Source organism: Leucopleurus acutus, assembly GCF_964270905.1.
Source record: "Leucopleurus acutus genome assembly, chromosome: 6".
NCBI lineage: Eukaryota > Metazoa > Chordata > Mammalia > Artiodactyla > Delphinidae > Leucopleurus > Leucopleurus acutus.
Genome location: NC_139149.1, coordinates 64,942,300 through 64,958,592, shown reverse-complemented (window position 1 = coordinate 64,958,592; position 16,293 = coordinate 64,942,300). Strand labels below are relative to the sequence as shown.

The window sequence follows — 16,293 nt, the reverse complement described above, 5'->3', positions numbered from 1 at the left end:
TGCCACTTTCAAGTTTGTTCTTGGGAAGGAAGTGTACTCCTCAATGCCCTAGCTTCCTCCTCAGTAAAGTGAGGAAAACAATAACAATAATAATAATAATACCTACTTAATAGGGCTGTTACAAAGATTAAGAAGATAATTTAAATAAAATGTTTAGCTTGGCACATACGAGTTTTTATTAGTATCATTTATTATTTGCTCACTCGTTAAAGAAATGAGTATCTACAATAGTGTGACATTGTGCTCGGTGGAATGTAATGGTGAGTAAAAACAGACAGGGTGTCCCGCCTTTTGGTGCATGGCTAAGTAACTACACAAATAGTTGTAAAATTGCAACAAGTCCCAAGGAGAGTGAAGGGAGGAAGCGTGAGAAAGAAGATGATATCAGAGGTGAAGCATTTTTCTGGCTTGCAAGACTTAATGGATGATGGTGTTGTCTAATTAGGGAAATTGGGCAGGTTTGGGTTTACGTGCAGATGGAAAAGGTGTGGAAAATCAAGAGTTTGGTTTTAGACATGGTGAATTTCAGGAGACTTTGAGACATCTAAGAATAAGATATTTAAAGGTAGTCCCAAACAGGTCCAGAAGTGAGAAGTCTGGGCTGGTGACATACTTGTTTGTCATCTGTGAATGAATGGTAATTAAAGCATTGATGTGGGTGAGAATTTCCCAACGAAAGAGCTGAGAGTAGATGAGAAGGCTTTGTAACTGAGCTTTGAGAAGCTCCAGCATTTAATGACAAGATAGAGGAGCATACTCCTGAAAAGAAGGCAGTGGAGGATTGGCCAGAGATGAAGAAGGAAAGTGTGAACAGCTCAGTGTCATGGAAGTCAAAAGAAGAAAGCATGTCAGGGGAGGAGTTGGGAACCCTGTCGAATGCTGCTGGAAGATTGAAAAAGAGGAAGACTTAACATGTTCACTAAGAATCCACAAGGTCAAGGTCGTTGGTGATCCCAGGGTATGGAGTAGCAGGGCCAGTAGCACATTGGACTGAATTCAGGAATGAAAGTGAGGTGTGGTGAAGGAGACGTGGAGTGTAGGGAACTCGCTGAGAGTTTTGTCTCTGAAGGAAAGACGAGAAACAGAGCATTGCCTAGAAGTGAGGGTGTATTAATTTGCTAGGTCTGCTGTAACAAAGTACTACAGACTAGGGGACTTAACCATAGAAATGTATTTCCTCATTTTTCTGGAGGCTAAAAGCCCAAGATCAAGGAGTTAGCAGGGTTGATTCCACCTGAGGGCAGTGAGGGAAGGATCTGTTCCAGGCCTCTCTCCTTGGCTTACTGATGCGTTCTCCCTATGTCTTCATATCATCTTCCCTCTATACCTGTCTGTGTCCAAATTTCCTCTCCTTTTAAGAACACCAGTCATATAAGATTAGGGCTCACTTTAATAACCTCATTTTAATTTAAGTGCCTCTTTAAAGACCCTGTCTTCAAATAAATATGGTTACATCCTAAAGCACTGGGAGTTAGGACTTCAGCATATGGGGAGTGTGGGGACACAATTCAGCCCACAGCTGGGGTCAAGTGTAGTTTATTTTTGTTAGTTTGTGTTTGTGATATGGAAAACTAAGAGGCTTAAATTCTAGGGGGAAAGTATATGTTTGGAAGGAGGAGTTGAACATGGAGGAGAGAATAATTAATACTATCAAGTTCGTGACAAGGTGGAAGTGAATGGACTCCAAAGCAGAGCTGAAGGGATTAGCTTTAGAATGGAGGAGGGAGAACTCTTCCTTTGTAACAGGAGGGAGATGGTAGGATGATCCAGAGTTGCCTCCATATATATAAGTCAGGCATCGAGAAGATGAAGTAGTTATTGAGTGATTAGGTTTTTTTGATTGTTTTTAAGTAAGACACAAAGGGAATCTCTTTGGTGGTGGAGGTTTGGAGGCAAGGCGGGGATGGGGAGGGCAGTGGTTAAAGAGGGTTAGAGGTTTAAATGGAGTGGAAATGATTCAAAATTTTCATTTTGGGGATTGGAAGAGTGAAATTACCATGGAAGTATAGATGTATCTTTAAGATAGTGCTGATCTTGAACTTATGGTGGAAACTTTCTGACCTGTTATGTGACCCTGTCAATTCATGGCTGGCTGTTGATGTGCAGGCCCCAGAGAACGTGGGTGATGGGAGTCCCCCAGCATTTGTGCTTTGCTATGTGACATCAGGGGCAAAGGAGTTAATGTATTGACATGCATTTTTGAAATGATGGACCAACTCAACTGGATAAAGAATAAAGAAACTAGAGAAAGGAGATGATGATGATACTTATAGTGATGGTGGTGATGGTCATGAGATTATTGTTAAAAACAAATAAACCTCATTGCAATTCAATTTTCTTTATAAGCGTTACATGTGAATTGGTTAGAACATTAATATTCATCAGGTGATGGTTTCTACACTCTTATTTTCACAGGTCACATTTTAGGGAAAGATCTATTTCTCTTGCCAAAATGATTACTTAAGTTTAGCTATTTAGAAACATATATTGATCATGTCCACACACAGAGAATATAAACTACCATCTTCAGTCTTGCAAATTTGGGGGAAAATGAAATTTTTTGATGTTTATATAAAGATAATCATAAAGTTGACTACCTCTGCTTGTGTAAAATTAATGAAAGTTGAAATTTTCCACATCTCTTTTTTTACTGATTTATCACTGAAAACAGAACATAATGAAAAAGAAACCAGTAGCTCTAACAGATAAACTATATGGTAATAACCATTGTAGTTGTCAGCCATTTATTCCCCACAGTTCAAATCAGTAGCATTAGACTTCATGTGGAATGCAGAAGTTCTCCATGTTGCTGCCGCTACATTTAAAAATCAGATTTCATGTACTTCTGGATAGGAGATGATGCCACTTCACTGAAATAAGCTATCGTTATTTGCATTATTTATTGTGGCAGTAATTTCTGCCAGCATTGCAAATGTTATTTCTAGAATCATCCATGTGATTTTCTTCCTTTGTAGAAAGGAACCATAGATGCAAAATAGGATAACTCTGAGTTGCTAAAGTATACAGCTGGAGGCTGTGATCCCAGTTCACCATATTCTTTCTTCTGGTCAGATGCTTGACATCTGCTTGATATGCCCTTCTACCTGGTTTGACCTAACATGCTTCTAGATATTCTCTCGTGCAGTCTTTAGTAACCAGTCTGGCCAGGAAAAAATGATGGATAGTCACATGCATTTTTGGCCTCTGCAAATATTTGTCATGGTGGATTCTAAGAGCACATCTCCAAGGTTATACTTTGCATATAAATGTAACCGTTTGAGAGGTCACATTGATATGGATTGTGCATGAAACTGTTTTTGCAGTAAGTTAATATTCAGATTGACTGATGAGCAAGATGTCCTGATTGAAATTAAGTTTTATAACCCAGTTTGGCAAACCACGATCATTAATGCATTTAAATAGATTTATTTACTGGGGCATCAACCTCAATTTGCATCATTTTTATTAGAAATAGTCATACATTTATGGTGTTTACGTTACTGATGTTGCATTCCAAGGGAAATTACTTTCAGCATACGTTAAAACTATATGTACACTTGACTGTGTAACTGTTTTTGTGTGTGTGTGTGCCAAGCAGATGTCTTTGCTTTCTTTAAAATTTATTTTTAAATTTATAACTCTTTGAAAGTTCCCTGCTAATGAATTGTTTTTCCCCAGTTATCATGATTTATATTAGCCTGCTTCTTTTGTTTCTATCGTTTAAAAGTTTTCTAGAGTTTCAAAGTTTAAATTTTAAATAATGTTGCCTTACGTTTTTTAAAATAATATATAACACATTAACTAGTTAAAATTTCTGAGTTATTTTCATTCTTCCCTTATTTTTAGAATTTAGACATTTTTAGTGAAATAATTTATTATATTAATTGCTTAAATGCCATTGTATATCTGTTTCTATATTCATATTCGTAATACATAGTAATCAGTGAGAAGCAACTGAGTCCCCCAAAGGGAATGGAAACTTGTTTCAAAATGTTTACATGAGATTTCTTAAAACTTACTCTTTTAATTTCCATTTTTTAAAAGCATAGACTAAAACAGTTAGTTCGGGGATTAAAAAGCCTATGGGTTTTACTGTAAAATGCAGATGTGAGACATAGTTTATAAAGGGTGAATAAATAGAAGGAGCTAGGCTTTTTTCTTCAGAAAAGGTGGGGAAAGCAAAGAGGCTAACAGCTATTGGTATCATCTACTGTGCTTAAGTGTCTTACGTATAATGACTGTATAATCCTGACAATAGCCCTATACAGTAGGTAGCATTAACACCATTTCAAAGGTGATGGACCAAAGTCTTTCAACTCCTAGGAGCAGAGCCAGAATTTCAGAGTCACGCCTAGTGCTTCCTGAAGACAGAACTGCTCATCTGTCTCTTTTGTGAAAGAGTGATACTTTCCACAGGCCAGCAGAGGCAAACAGGATCCTAGTACCCTGCCCCTCCAAATATAGCTCATACCAAAGAGTAAAGCAGAAAAAGTGGAGATGTTGAGGAACAAAGCATTGTACTCTAAAGAGTACCTGGCAGTAGAGGTTTGCAGATGAATTTAGGACTCTGAAACAGAATTTAGCAAAGAAAATCGTAGCAGTTAGGCTATTCCAGTGAGTCAAAAATAATACTTGGACTTTTTTGTTTTTGAGTTTTTGCTCTTTAGTATTAAAACCTTGTAAAGAGAAGGTGGAAGCTAAGAATATATTAATATTTAAGATACTAGGACATAAATGGGCACACACATAAAGAGAGAAATCCCAAAAGATCATATACTGTTCGTAAGCAAACATTCGCAGTTTATTCGTTCTCACTAATATTTAGAAATACACCTGAAGAGATATCAGTTTTAAACTTGATGGAAGTATTTTAAAAGTAATAGTCAGCCATGTAGGGGGCAAAACTAAAAGCAGAAAGCCTGGTTTGGAGGCTACCACAAGGATCTAGGTAAGGCCTGAAGTAGGCTTAGAACAGGTTTATTTTGAAAGTCAAAACAGCAGGATTCCAGGGGTATCAGATATGCAGGGTGTAAAAGGAAAAAAAGGAGTCAAGAATGACTCTAAGGGTTTTTGGTTTGAGAATATTGCTCTAAATTATAACTCTAAAATGCATAATTTATAATAATGCTCTTTAAAGTATTCTCATTATGTAGGCAGTTTCAAAATTAAAAAGAAGTAGCGAGAATAATCACAAGAATGTCATCTTTATTTGAATTTGTTTGACAACTAGAAATCAATAGTGTAAGTTCAAACAGATCAAAAGTATCCAACCCCTTGGAAATGAAAAATAACTCATTTTAAAAAATGGATCAACAGAAAAATAAACAGTTCAGTAGAAAACTTAAAACCAAAATCATCAAAATCTATAGCATGAGATGAGTCTTGAAAGATGAAAAAGAGGTCACGAAGAGAAGGGGCTGAAAAGATTTCAGGTAAGAGGACGATCCATGTCAAAGCAAGATTAGTGAGAGAACATGGCGCCCTTGGGGAGCACTAAAAGTTCAACGCGGGCTCAGTTAATGAAGGAAATGGTGAAGGATAGGCGGGGCCCCATCATCCATGGCATATATGGCCATGCCAGATAGCCACATTTCATCCCGAATGTAATGTAGAACCAGTATAGGATTTCTCACTGGGAGAAATATTTAAACAAAGATGAGTATTGGGTCCTCATGAAAAGATTTTTATTTAGTATGTAGTTCTGTTTTTCCCCTCTGGTTATTAAGAAAACAAGAAGTCTTGGTGTTTTTTACCAATCTATGTAAGAAGATATAAAATCCAAAAGTAGATGACGTCTACGTTGTTTTCCAGGAAACTTTCCCCTAATTTTACTCAAAGTTAGTATCATTCACGTAGGAACTTACCAACATTCTTATGATCTAACCAACTTTTTCCTTAGTTACTGTTTGTAACCCACTTTTGTAATAAATATAAATGATTTCAAATTAAATGTAATCATTGCTGCATTATTTTGGTTGACTACCCATCTCATCTCTTACATTAAGCTTGAAGTAGACTGAGGGCAAGAACCCCATTTCCAGAGTTTTTTTTGGAAATGACAAAATATATTTGTTGTTAGAAAGAGATACTGTTTCTCCCAGAGCCCCCACATGGGTGTTTCTTAATAAATTGCACTGAGAATCTCAGAAAATAAAAATAAAATAAATAAAGTAAAAGCAGTGGTCAGTTTATATACCTTGCAAAGGTTATTCTCAGTTAAAACTTTCATGACTTGGATGTTTCAAATAGAGACAAGTGCTTTAGAGAGTAATTTTATAATGTATACTATTAGCAATTAACATTGTATCATCACTGGACCCAAGATCTCTATTGAAAATGTTTTCTAGGAAAGCAATAGAGAATTAGAGAAGAATTCTGTTGCATAACTGCTATATATATATGTTCATCTTAAAATTACTTAGATGCTCAACAGTAGAGAATTGGAGTTGTGAAAGCAGGTATAATAGTTACTTGAGGTAGGACGTTGCTTACTTAGCTCTTAGTCAGGTAGGTTGGTTGGTTGTTTGGACACATGAGAGGGAGCAAAGGAAGGAGGCAGGCAAGGAGGCTGGCCTTCTTAAAAAAGGGGTTTCGAGCCATTAAAATGGTAATAACTGTAGCCACAAAGAAGTGAAAAACACAGGATAGAAATTACTTGTACTCTGACAATCGGCTGCAGCACTTAAATCTGGAGTAACATGAAAATGCAGTGCATGTGAAAAATTAATGGAAGGAAACACACATGATTTTCCCCTATGATGTGGTACTTTTATATGATTATTTAAATTACATAAACTCTTAGATTTTAAATATATTTTACCCTGGTAATAACTATGGAATGCACTGTGGGTCTGTGATAAGGTAAGCCTGTCTTTCCACTGAGTCTCTAATATTATGCTGCACAGACATCCTCATTCACTTCTTGGGACCTATCCTAAGTTTAGATTTAAGGCATATCCTAAGTTTAGCTGTTGTTGACTTCCTAATTGTAATTTAGCTTGATAAATAATAATTCAGCTTGGTAAAGCTGGGCAATATTTTTTTCTGTTAGAATTACTTCACTGTGTCTGTGTAGTTTTAGAGTATATATGTTTGTGGGTAGAGAAAACAAAACCCTTTCTTCTGCATGAGAATTTGATCTTTGCTTAACTATCTAGGTCTGTTCCCTTGAAAACCTGATAAAAATGCCAACTGTGTTACCAGGCGACATTGCTTGTAGTAAAAATTATTCTGGCTCTGGACTGGGAGAACTCTTAATACTTGATGGAAGGCATAACTTCGGGCATCTTGGAGCTCAGTGACTTTTATAATGGGCATGATGCTTGTGTGGTGTGAGGTTTTGATGCCAGAGTGTCTCCCATATCTGTCCCATATGGATCTCATCTCCTGAACTGTTGGACTGCTTCAGGGACCCGGCAGAAGAGAAACACCCAGTCCTGCTACCCTGGCAGACTGTAGTCCCTTCCCTTCATCCTTCTGAGTAGACTTGGTGCCAGGGGGACTTCAGATGGTCTCGTGGGTCTGAATGTTTGGCTGATCCTAAGAAGATCCCCTAGAGGGTACTGCAGTAGTATAATTCTACAGTTTTTAATTTTCTTTTCCAAGTGAGAAAAATAGTATTTTAACTTTATATCAGTTAATTGATTCTGGTTTACGAGTGCTTTGGAAGGAACTTTAGAGTATGAGTCAGGACGCGTGGCTTTTAGTCCTAGTTTTTTAATAATGAATTATGTTACCTGGAACAAGTCACTTAATCTCTCTGAAACTCAGTTTTCTTAAGTATTAGATAAGAAATTTGACCAATGTCATTTCTGGTGGCCCTTCCAATTCTAAATCCTATAGTTCTCTAATTTTCTTATCATCATAAGTTAATTTTTAAGCCTCTCTTATGGGAGCATGTCATATTTCTTTTAGCCTGGCAGGTGATCAGATAGCTGAAAGCCTAAGGTGCTGTAGTGTACATTTTATCAAATTTAGGTTTTGGAAAAGTTGTCACATTATAGCTGTATAGTTCCAGAAGAAACGTTTACTGCCTATACAATAGAATTTAAATAATTTAAATAAAAAATACTTGAGGAACTTTGGGAAGGGAAAACCAATTAGAATGAAAGTTTGAAAAGTTTTTGATTATTTTAAAATTTTCATCTCAACTTCCATTCATAGGTTGTGAACTGGCTTGAAGGGCCTGGATCAGAACAGCTGAGAGCTCAGTGGGGGATTGGAGACTCCATTCGGGCTTCCCAAGCCCTACAGCAGAAGCACGAAGAGATCGAGAGCCAGCACAGTGTGAGAGGCTTTTTCCTCTGCAAGTTACAGAGCTATTATTAATGTGCATAATTAATAACATGTGTGGTACTAAGTGATAAGTTGCTGTTTGGTTTAGGGGCATAAAGTACGGTATGTTTAATGGCTATCAAGTACATTTTGACCACTTAGTACATATTCATTAGAAGTTTGGTTTTGGTTTTGTCTCCAGTATAGCTTAATTATGTATTTTTATAGAAACACAATTCATGTGAAATTTTAAAAACTACTGTAACAGAAGAAAGAGTGATAGTACAAAAATACAACCTTTATCTAGTCTTGAATTTAAAAAGTATAACCTCAGGAACAGGAGTTGTAAGTTAAATACAAAGTATTCAGGGTTTTTTTCAGCATAAAAGGAAAAACCATTATGTTGGAACCTGTGAAATGCATAAAATATATAGATTTTTCAATTATGGAGTTTCATATTTAAGTCTCTTACAAGTACTAACTAGGAAAATTGCAAAGATAATATATATACAGTTGGCCCCTCCGTATCCACAGGTTCCACGCACATCCAAGGATTCAACCAACCATAGATTGAAAATATTCAGAAAAAAATATTCCATGAAGTTCTAAAAGGCAAAACTTCAATTGTGCTGTTTTAACCAATAGGTGGCACTGCATTGTCACCTTGAGAATAGGTTGTTTGCTGCAGGACGCGTGTATCAGCTTATGATTTTTAAGATGTTCTCATATTTTATTAAAAGCTTTCTTTTCTCTTTATAAATAAAAGTCAGCACTTTAAAGCCTATTATGGAATTGTTCAGGTCTTATGAAACTATAATGACAAATTTCTAGTGTATTGATTGCTTAATATGGGTAGAATTTGGAGAAACTTTTAATGTACCATTTTGTGTTAAAGCACTCTGTCAAGTATTAAATTTTAGATTCTTTATAAAACCATACTTTAGAAATAAAGCTAAAAATAAACCCAAATTGATTAGGATATTCAATGCTAATATATAGAAAATGAAAATGCTACTAATATATAGTTCTTTGTCAAGGAGTGGCAATGAGAAGTTTACTTGGTTTTTGAATAGTAGGTAAGCACAACAGAAAGAATATTAAGGTGTATGAAAATGATTATAATAACTTAAAATAATTTTTAAAGTATTTTAGTCCAGTAATCTTACTTTAGCTTTTAGGTGGAGGTAGGTGAGTGGTAGGAAAAGCACATAATAGGAAGGTGCAGAAGCATAAATCTCTGAAGTTGCTTTAGGATTCTGTCAGTGTCTCCCCATCCCACAGTACTGACTTCTGGTCTCCGAAGAGAATACTGGTGTGTTGTGCCTTATAGTAAGCAAAACAGGTCTGCATAAAGAATCAAGACCCCATTTCTTCCTAAGGTATTAGCCTAAGTGTGTTGGCAGTGTTTCTTTCCTCCTAGATTGAGATTCCTATATCATAGTATAAAATATAAATACCCATCATTTCACCAACTGTGCATCACCACCAATTCACATATATTTCCAGTGTCAGTCCTGATGACTGCTTTTTCCTTGTATGTGAACATCCAGGTTCATTTCTTATCTACCATCTTAATCCAAATCCCGTATCTTGGTGGTGGATTGTTTTTTTAAGTTTGTTTTTGTTTCTGTGCGTGCGTGTGTGTGTGTGTGTGTGTGTGTGTGTGTGTGTGTGTGTGTGTTTTCGTTGGGGGGGGGCTAGAAATAATCATTTTCTATACAGTTAAATGTTTATAAGAGGTAAACCAGAGAATGACCATAACTGAACTGAATGCAGCCTGTTCATCTGAGGTTCTATAAATTTTATGTTCCCCAATTTCCTAGGAAGGAACATTTTGATTAAAATGTGTGTGTGTGTGTGTGTGTGTATATATATATGTATATGATTTTTTTCCCCACATCCCAGAGAGACTGATTATTTCTCTATGACAACATCAGTTCTAATTTCAGGTGTTAATTTCATGAGACATACAAGTTCTTAAATTGTTTGCATCCCTGGTCTGGTTATTAGGGCCTATAGTTTGCAAGTTTAAACGAGGAAAAAAAAATCAGCTTGAGGATGGTAGTTCTTAAACCTTAATGGTCATGAGAGTCACCTGATGTGTTTGTTAAAAGGCCTGTGGCAGAACCCCACCCCCACAGGCTCTGATTTGGTAGGTTGGGGGGCGCTTAGGTATTTTTAATAAGCACCCCAGGTGATCTGATGTAGAGAGTTCTCACTGCAAGAAATAATATCTCAGGTCTTTTATCCTTTAGTTTACTGTTTTTCTCTGAATCACTGTTATTACTTCTTCAAAGAATTAGACCAACTTATTTAGAGCATTAACTAAATTTGTAAGTACTATAGATAAGACTGTGAAATCCCTTTCTATTTAGAACACAACAGTGATCATCTTCTCAGGCAATATTTTCTGCTTTAAATCAGTCAGTCTCCATTAACCTTTATAATCACTGTGTGGTTAGAAAGTATTTTACATAAATTGGGACGTGAGCATGGCTGGAATTTGGAATCCCTGGCACCAATCCCCCAAGGACACGGAAGGACAGCTGTAGAGAACAGGTTTTCTCAACCTTGGCATTACTGATTTATTTATTGATAAATCTTTGTTGTAAGGACTGTCCTGTGATCGTAGGTATCTAGCAGTATCATTGGCCTCTACCCACTAGGTGCAGTAGCATCCCTCCCTCACAGTTGTGACAGCCAAAAATGTCTCTAAATATTGCAAAATGTTCCCTAGGGAGCAAAATTGCCACCAGTTGAACATACTGCTATAAAGAAAGAAAAGGATTCTGAGAGATTAAGTGACTTGATGAAGATCACACCCTTAGGAAGGAAAAAGACAGACCTTGAGTCTGTCTTTCAAGTCTGGTGTTCTTTGCATTATGTATGACTACATCATCTCTGTAATCATACTCAAAAATTCCATAGTAGTTCAGGCAATAAGACAATATGACAGATTAGAGAAACCCAAGTTTTAGGTACAGGGCATAAGAGAGACCACATTTGGAACAGTACCTGTTACCTACCTAATTTAATGTCAACAAATCTACAATACCTAATATAAAAAGTGTTTTATGTGTTCACTCAGTACATGCTAGTAGGGCACATACTAAATGTCACTTGTTGTTCTGGGCTTTTGAGAATATAGCACTGTCTTATCATACGGAACTTACATTCAAGTTGAGGAAAGAGGGAGTGGAGAGCAGTATAGGTAAGGCTTTCCGGAAGGGCCTCTCTGAGGAGATGACATTTAATCAGAGACCTTGAAATGATATGAAGGAGTAATCCAAGCAAAGGGCAATTCAGATCGAGGACACAGCAGTAGAAACACTCTGTGGCAGGAGCTTACTTGCCATGATAGAGGAACAGCAGATATGTTGGCAGTGTTGGAGTGCAGTGAGCAAGATAGGGAGTCAGGGGCCAAAATATGTCATGTGATTTTAGCCCAGAAAAAGGAACTTGAAGTTTGTTTTAAATATTATGTGAAATCATTGGAGAAGTATTTGAGCAGATAATTGATTTATGTTTTTAAAAGATCACCAGCTATTGTATAGGGGATAGGGAGTAGGGACACACAGTGAAATAGGAAGACAGGAAGCTAACAGAATGGAGGCAGCAGAAGTGGTGAGAAGTTGTCAGGCTTACGAGGTTGAGCCGGCAGGACTGGCTCTTGGAGGAGTCATGTGTTTATTCTTAATGACTATTCAGGTGGGGAAAACTGAGAGAAGTAGGTTTGGGAGGCTGGAGAATCAGTATCTGTGGGGGCAGGTTAGTCATCCAAATGAAGATAGCTGTTAGATAGTTGGGTATCAGTATCTTGGGAAGAGGTCAGGGTTGAAGATATTATTAGTCTATAGATGTTACTTAAAGGCGTGGGACAAGATGCAATCATCCAAACCCAATGAGTATTGGTTTAGAAGAAAAGAGCCTTTGGAAAGCTGAACCCTGGGTCACTCCTAAATTTAGAGGGCAAGGAGAGGAAGGAGAGCCAGCAGAAGAGGCCGAAAAGGATCTGTGTGGCTCAGGAAAGAAGTGAAAAAGGAGGGAGAGGTGGTCACCTTTGTTAAAATCAACTGAGAGGTCCAATAAGATAAAGACTGAGATTTTTTTGATAAGAGTGGGAAGAACAAAATCCTGATCAGAGTGAATTAAAAACAGAATAGGAAATAAGATAGAGTGAGTATAATGATCTCCTTTAAGGGAAGGTTTTTTATCTTTAATTTACATATATTAAAATCCACATATCTTAAGTATATATTTTGTTTTTTAGTAGAAGATGCAGTTTATTTGTACACTGATGGGAATAATCCATTTGAAAAGAGAAGATAATTGCAAGAGCAAAGCCTTGCGTAGGCAGCAGAGGTTAGTCTGTAGAGTGCAGTGGAGCAGTTGGCCTTAGAATCAGGCAGAGTTCCTTCATTATTTTAGCAGAGAGGGCAGAGCCTAGGGCTACAGAAGCGGGGAAGGTAATAGATTTGTCTGTGAGAGGATGAAAGAGTTCTCTTCTGATGGCGTCATAGTGAATTATGAAGTTGGATTTTTGGCTAGAGTGAAGAGGTGAAAGGGAGTTGGATATTTAAGAAGTGAAAAAAACATATCATAAGAATAGGGAGGTGAAGTAACTAGAGAAATACAATAGGGTTTCTGAAGGCCCATTTGAGGTTATTTGGTCACAACTTTAAAAAGACACCTATCCACATAGTTGATTTGATCCAGCCACCTTCAGCTGCTGGAGGCACACAGCAGGAAGAGAAACCAGGTCTGAGGTTTTTTTTGTTCAAATAGAAGTGCAGTTAATACACAATATTATATAAATCTCAGGTGTACAATATAGTGATTCACAGTTTTTAAAGGTTATACTCCATTTATAGCTATTATAAAATATTGGCTGTATTCCCCATGTTGTACAGTATATCCTTGTGGCTTACTTTATACCTAATAGTTTGTACCTCTTAATCCCCACCCCCTGTCTTGCCCTCCCCCACTGGTAACCACTGGTTTGTTCTCTATATCTGTGAGTTTGCATCTTTTTTATTATATTTTCTAGTTTGTTTTATTTTTTTAGATTCCACATTTATATGGATTATCATACAGTATCATATAGATTTATCTTTTTCTGACTTATTTCACATAGCATAATGTCCTCTAAGTCCATTCATTTTGCTAAAAATGTCAACATTTTGTTCTTTTTTATGGCTGAGTAGTAGTCCATTGTGTGTCTGTGTGTGTGTATGTGTGTGTGTGTGTATCCCACATCTTCTTTATCCATTCATTTGTATATGGACACTTAGATTGCTTTTATATTTTAGCTATTGTAAATAGTGCTGCTATGAACATTGGGGTACATGTATCTTTTTGAATTAGTGTTTTTGGGGTTTTTTGGGTATAAACCCAGGAGTAGAATTGCTGGTTCATATGTTAGTTCTATTTTTAGTTTTTCGATAAACCTTCATACTCTTTTCCACAGTGGCTACACCAATTTACATTCCCACCAATAGTGTACAAGGGTTCCCTTTTCTCCGCATCCTTGCCAACATTTGTTGTTTGTGTTCCTTTTGATGACAGCCATTCTGACAGGTGTGAGGTGACAGGTGTGAGGTGGTATCTCACGGTGGTTTTGATTTACTTTTCCCTGACGATTAGTGATGTTGAGAATCTTTTCATGTTCCTGTTGGCCATCTGTATGTCTTCTTTGGAAAAATGTCTGTTCAGGTCTTCTGCCCATTTTTTTAATCAGGCTGTTTATTTTTTTGATGTTGAGTTATATTGGCTGTTTATGTAGTTTGGATATTAACCCCTTATTTTTCATATCATTTCCAAATACTTTCTCCCATTCAGTAGGTTGTAATTTTTGTTGGTTTCCTTTTTTGTGAAAAAGCTTTTATGTTTCATTAGGTCCCATTTGTTTATTTTTGCTTTTATTTCCTTTGCTCTAGGAAACAGATCCAAAAAAATATTGCTGCGATTCATGTCAAAGAGTGTTCTGCCTGTGTTTTCCTCTAGGAGTTTTATAGTATCCGGTCTTACATTTAGGTCATTAATCCATTTTGAGTTTATTTTTGTATATGGTGTTAGAGAATGTTCTAATTTTATTCTTTTACATGTAGCTGTCTAGTTCTCCCAGCACCACTTATTGAAGAGACCATCTTTTCTCCATCATGTATTCTTGTCTCCTTTGTCATAGATTGACCACAAGTGCATGAGTTTATTTCTGGGCTCTCTATTCTGTTCCATTGATCTATGGGTCTTTTTTTGTGCCAGTACCGTACTGTTTTAATTACTGTAGCTTTGCATTCTGAAGTCAGGGAGGCTGATTTCTCCAGCTCTGTTTTTCTTTCCCAAGATTGTTTTGGCTGTTCGGGTTCTTTTGTGTTTCCATACAAATTTTAAAATTATTTGTTCTAGTTCTGTGAAAAATCCCATTGGTACTTTGATAGGGATTGCCCTGAATCTGTAGGTTGCCTTGGGTAGTATGGTCATTTAAACAATATTGATTCTTCCAATCCAAGAATATGGTACATCTTTCCATCTATGTCATCTTCAACTTCTTTCATCAGTGTCTTATAGTTTTCCGAGTACAGGTCTGTTACCTCCTTAGGTAGGTTTATTCATAGGTATTTTATTCTTTTTGATACAATGGTAAATGGGATTGTTTCCTTAATTTCTCTTTCTGATAGTTTGTTTTCAGTGTATAGAAGTACAACAGATTTCTGTAATCAATTTCATATCTTGCAACTTTACTGAATTCATTGATGAGCTCTAGTAGTTTTCTGGTGGTGTCCTTAGGATAGTCTATGTATAGTATCATGTCACCTGCAAACAGTGACAGTTTTACTTCTTTTTTTCCAATTTGGATTCCTTTTATTTCTTTTTCTTCTCTGATTGTGGCTAGGACTTCCAAACTGTTTTGAATATAAGTGGTGAGAATGAGCATCCTTGTCTTGTTCTTGATCTCAGAGGAAATGCTTTCAGCTTTTCACCATTGAGTATGGTGTTAGCTGTGAGTTTTTCATATATGGCCTTTATTATGCTGAGGTTTGTCTCCTCTATGCCCACTTTCTGGAGAGTTTTTCTCATAAATGGATGCTTTTTCTGCATCTGTTCTTCGTTTTTGACAGGTGAATCTGATGGAAGGAAGGAGAGCAGGGCATGAGCATGGGTTGTGCCCTGGGAGGTGGTTATAGCCTCTGACAAAGGGTAGAAGGGAGGACCTGAGGCTCCTGAGTGCTGGACAGTAGAACATGCTGAGATCAATGGATTGGTGGACCTCATGGGGCTGTAGGAGCAGGCATACTCAAGGATGTGAATTGGAGAGTCAGCAACTGGTGATCAGAGAATGGGATTCTTGAAATTAAGATTCGGGGGCTGTATAGCAGTATATGATAATGACAGAATTTTGTGTCTGTTGGAGTAGGTAGCTGAGGTGGGGTGAGGACAGGATAGTTGGAAGTGAGGGAGGGAGTCAAGGAACTAAGACTTAGTTCAGTGTTGGTTGGATGTCTACACAGTGGAAGTCAGGAAGAAGGCTGGCACTGAGAGGAAGTTCAGGGAAGTCTGCTAGCTCTGAGATGAGGCCCTGCAACAGAAAAGGTTGGCAGGATGTAATCCGACTACATGCATTTCACTGGAGATGTGGTTTTTGAGAGAAGGAGCAGAAGAAATGGTTTGGAAAGAGTAATGAGGAGTGAGGCAGCCATCTCCCCCACTTCCAGGCTTGTGGTAGGTTGGCTGTACAAGCAAAAACAGCCATCAGAAGGGCTGCAGAGCTAACTGCTTCCTCTGAGGGTGACAGGTTTCACACACAACAGGAAAGAGAAGGGGACATTTAGAGGCCAGGATGAGCAAATAGATCCTGCTATTGGCAGGAGTGAAGTCCAGGGATCGCAGTGGAAGGATTTGGGCGCTGGGGACTTTTCGTCCTCAATTTAAATAATTTTGCTTTAGAAAACTCTCATATATGTTACTTAGTATATCTGGAGATATTGTAAAATGTAATGTATTCTTCAGGAACTGATTTGA

At 37.3% G+C, this 16,293-nt stretch overlaps 1 protein-coding gene across 3 annotated transcripts in view; it reads left to right on the top strand.

Annotated features, from left to right (window-relative positions):
• SESTD1 (SEC14 and spectrin domain containing 1) overlaps positions 1–16,293 on the top strand; it is a 132,747-nt gene that overhangs the window by 102,263 nt on the left and 14,191 nt on the right. For all 3 annotated transcript variants that reach the window (XM_082841907.1, XM_082841906.1, XM_082841905.1), the window contains exon 10: positions 8,164–8,286. In XM_082841907.1, coding sequence (XP_082698033.1) covers positions 8,164–8,286 — 123 coding nt within the window. The remainder of the gene's footprint in view (positions 1–8,163; positions 8,287–16,293) is intronic.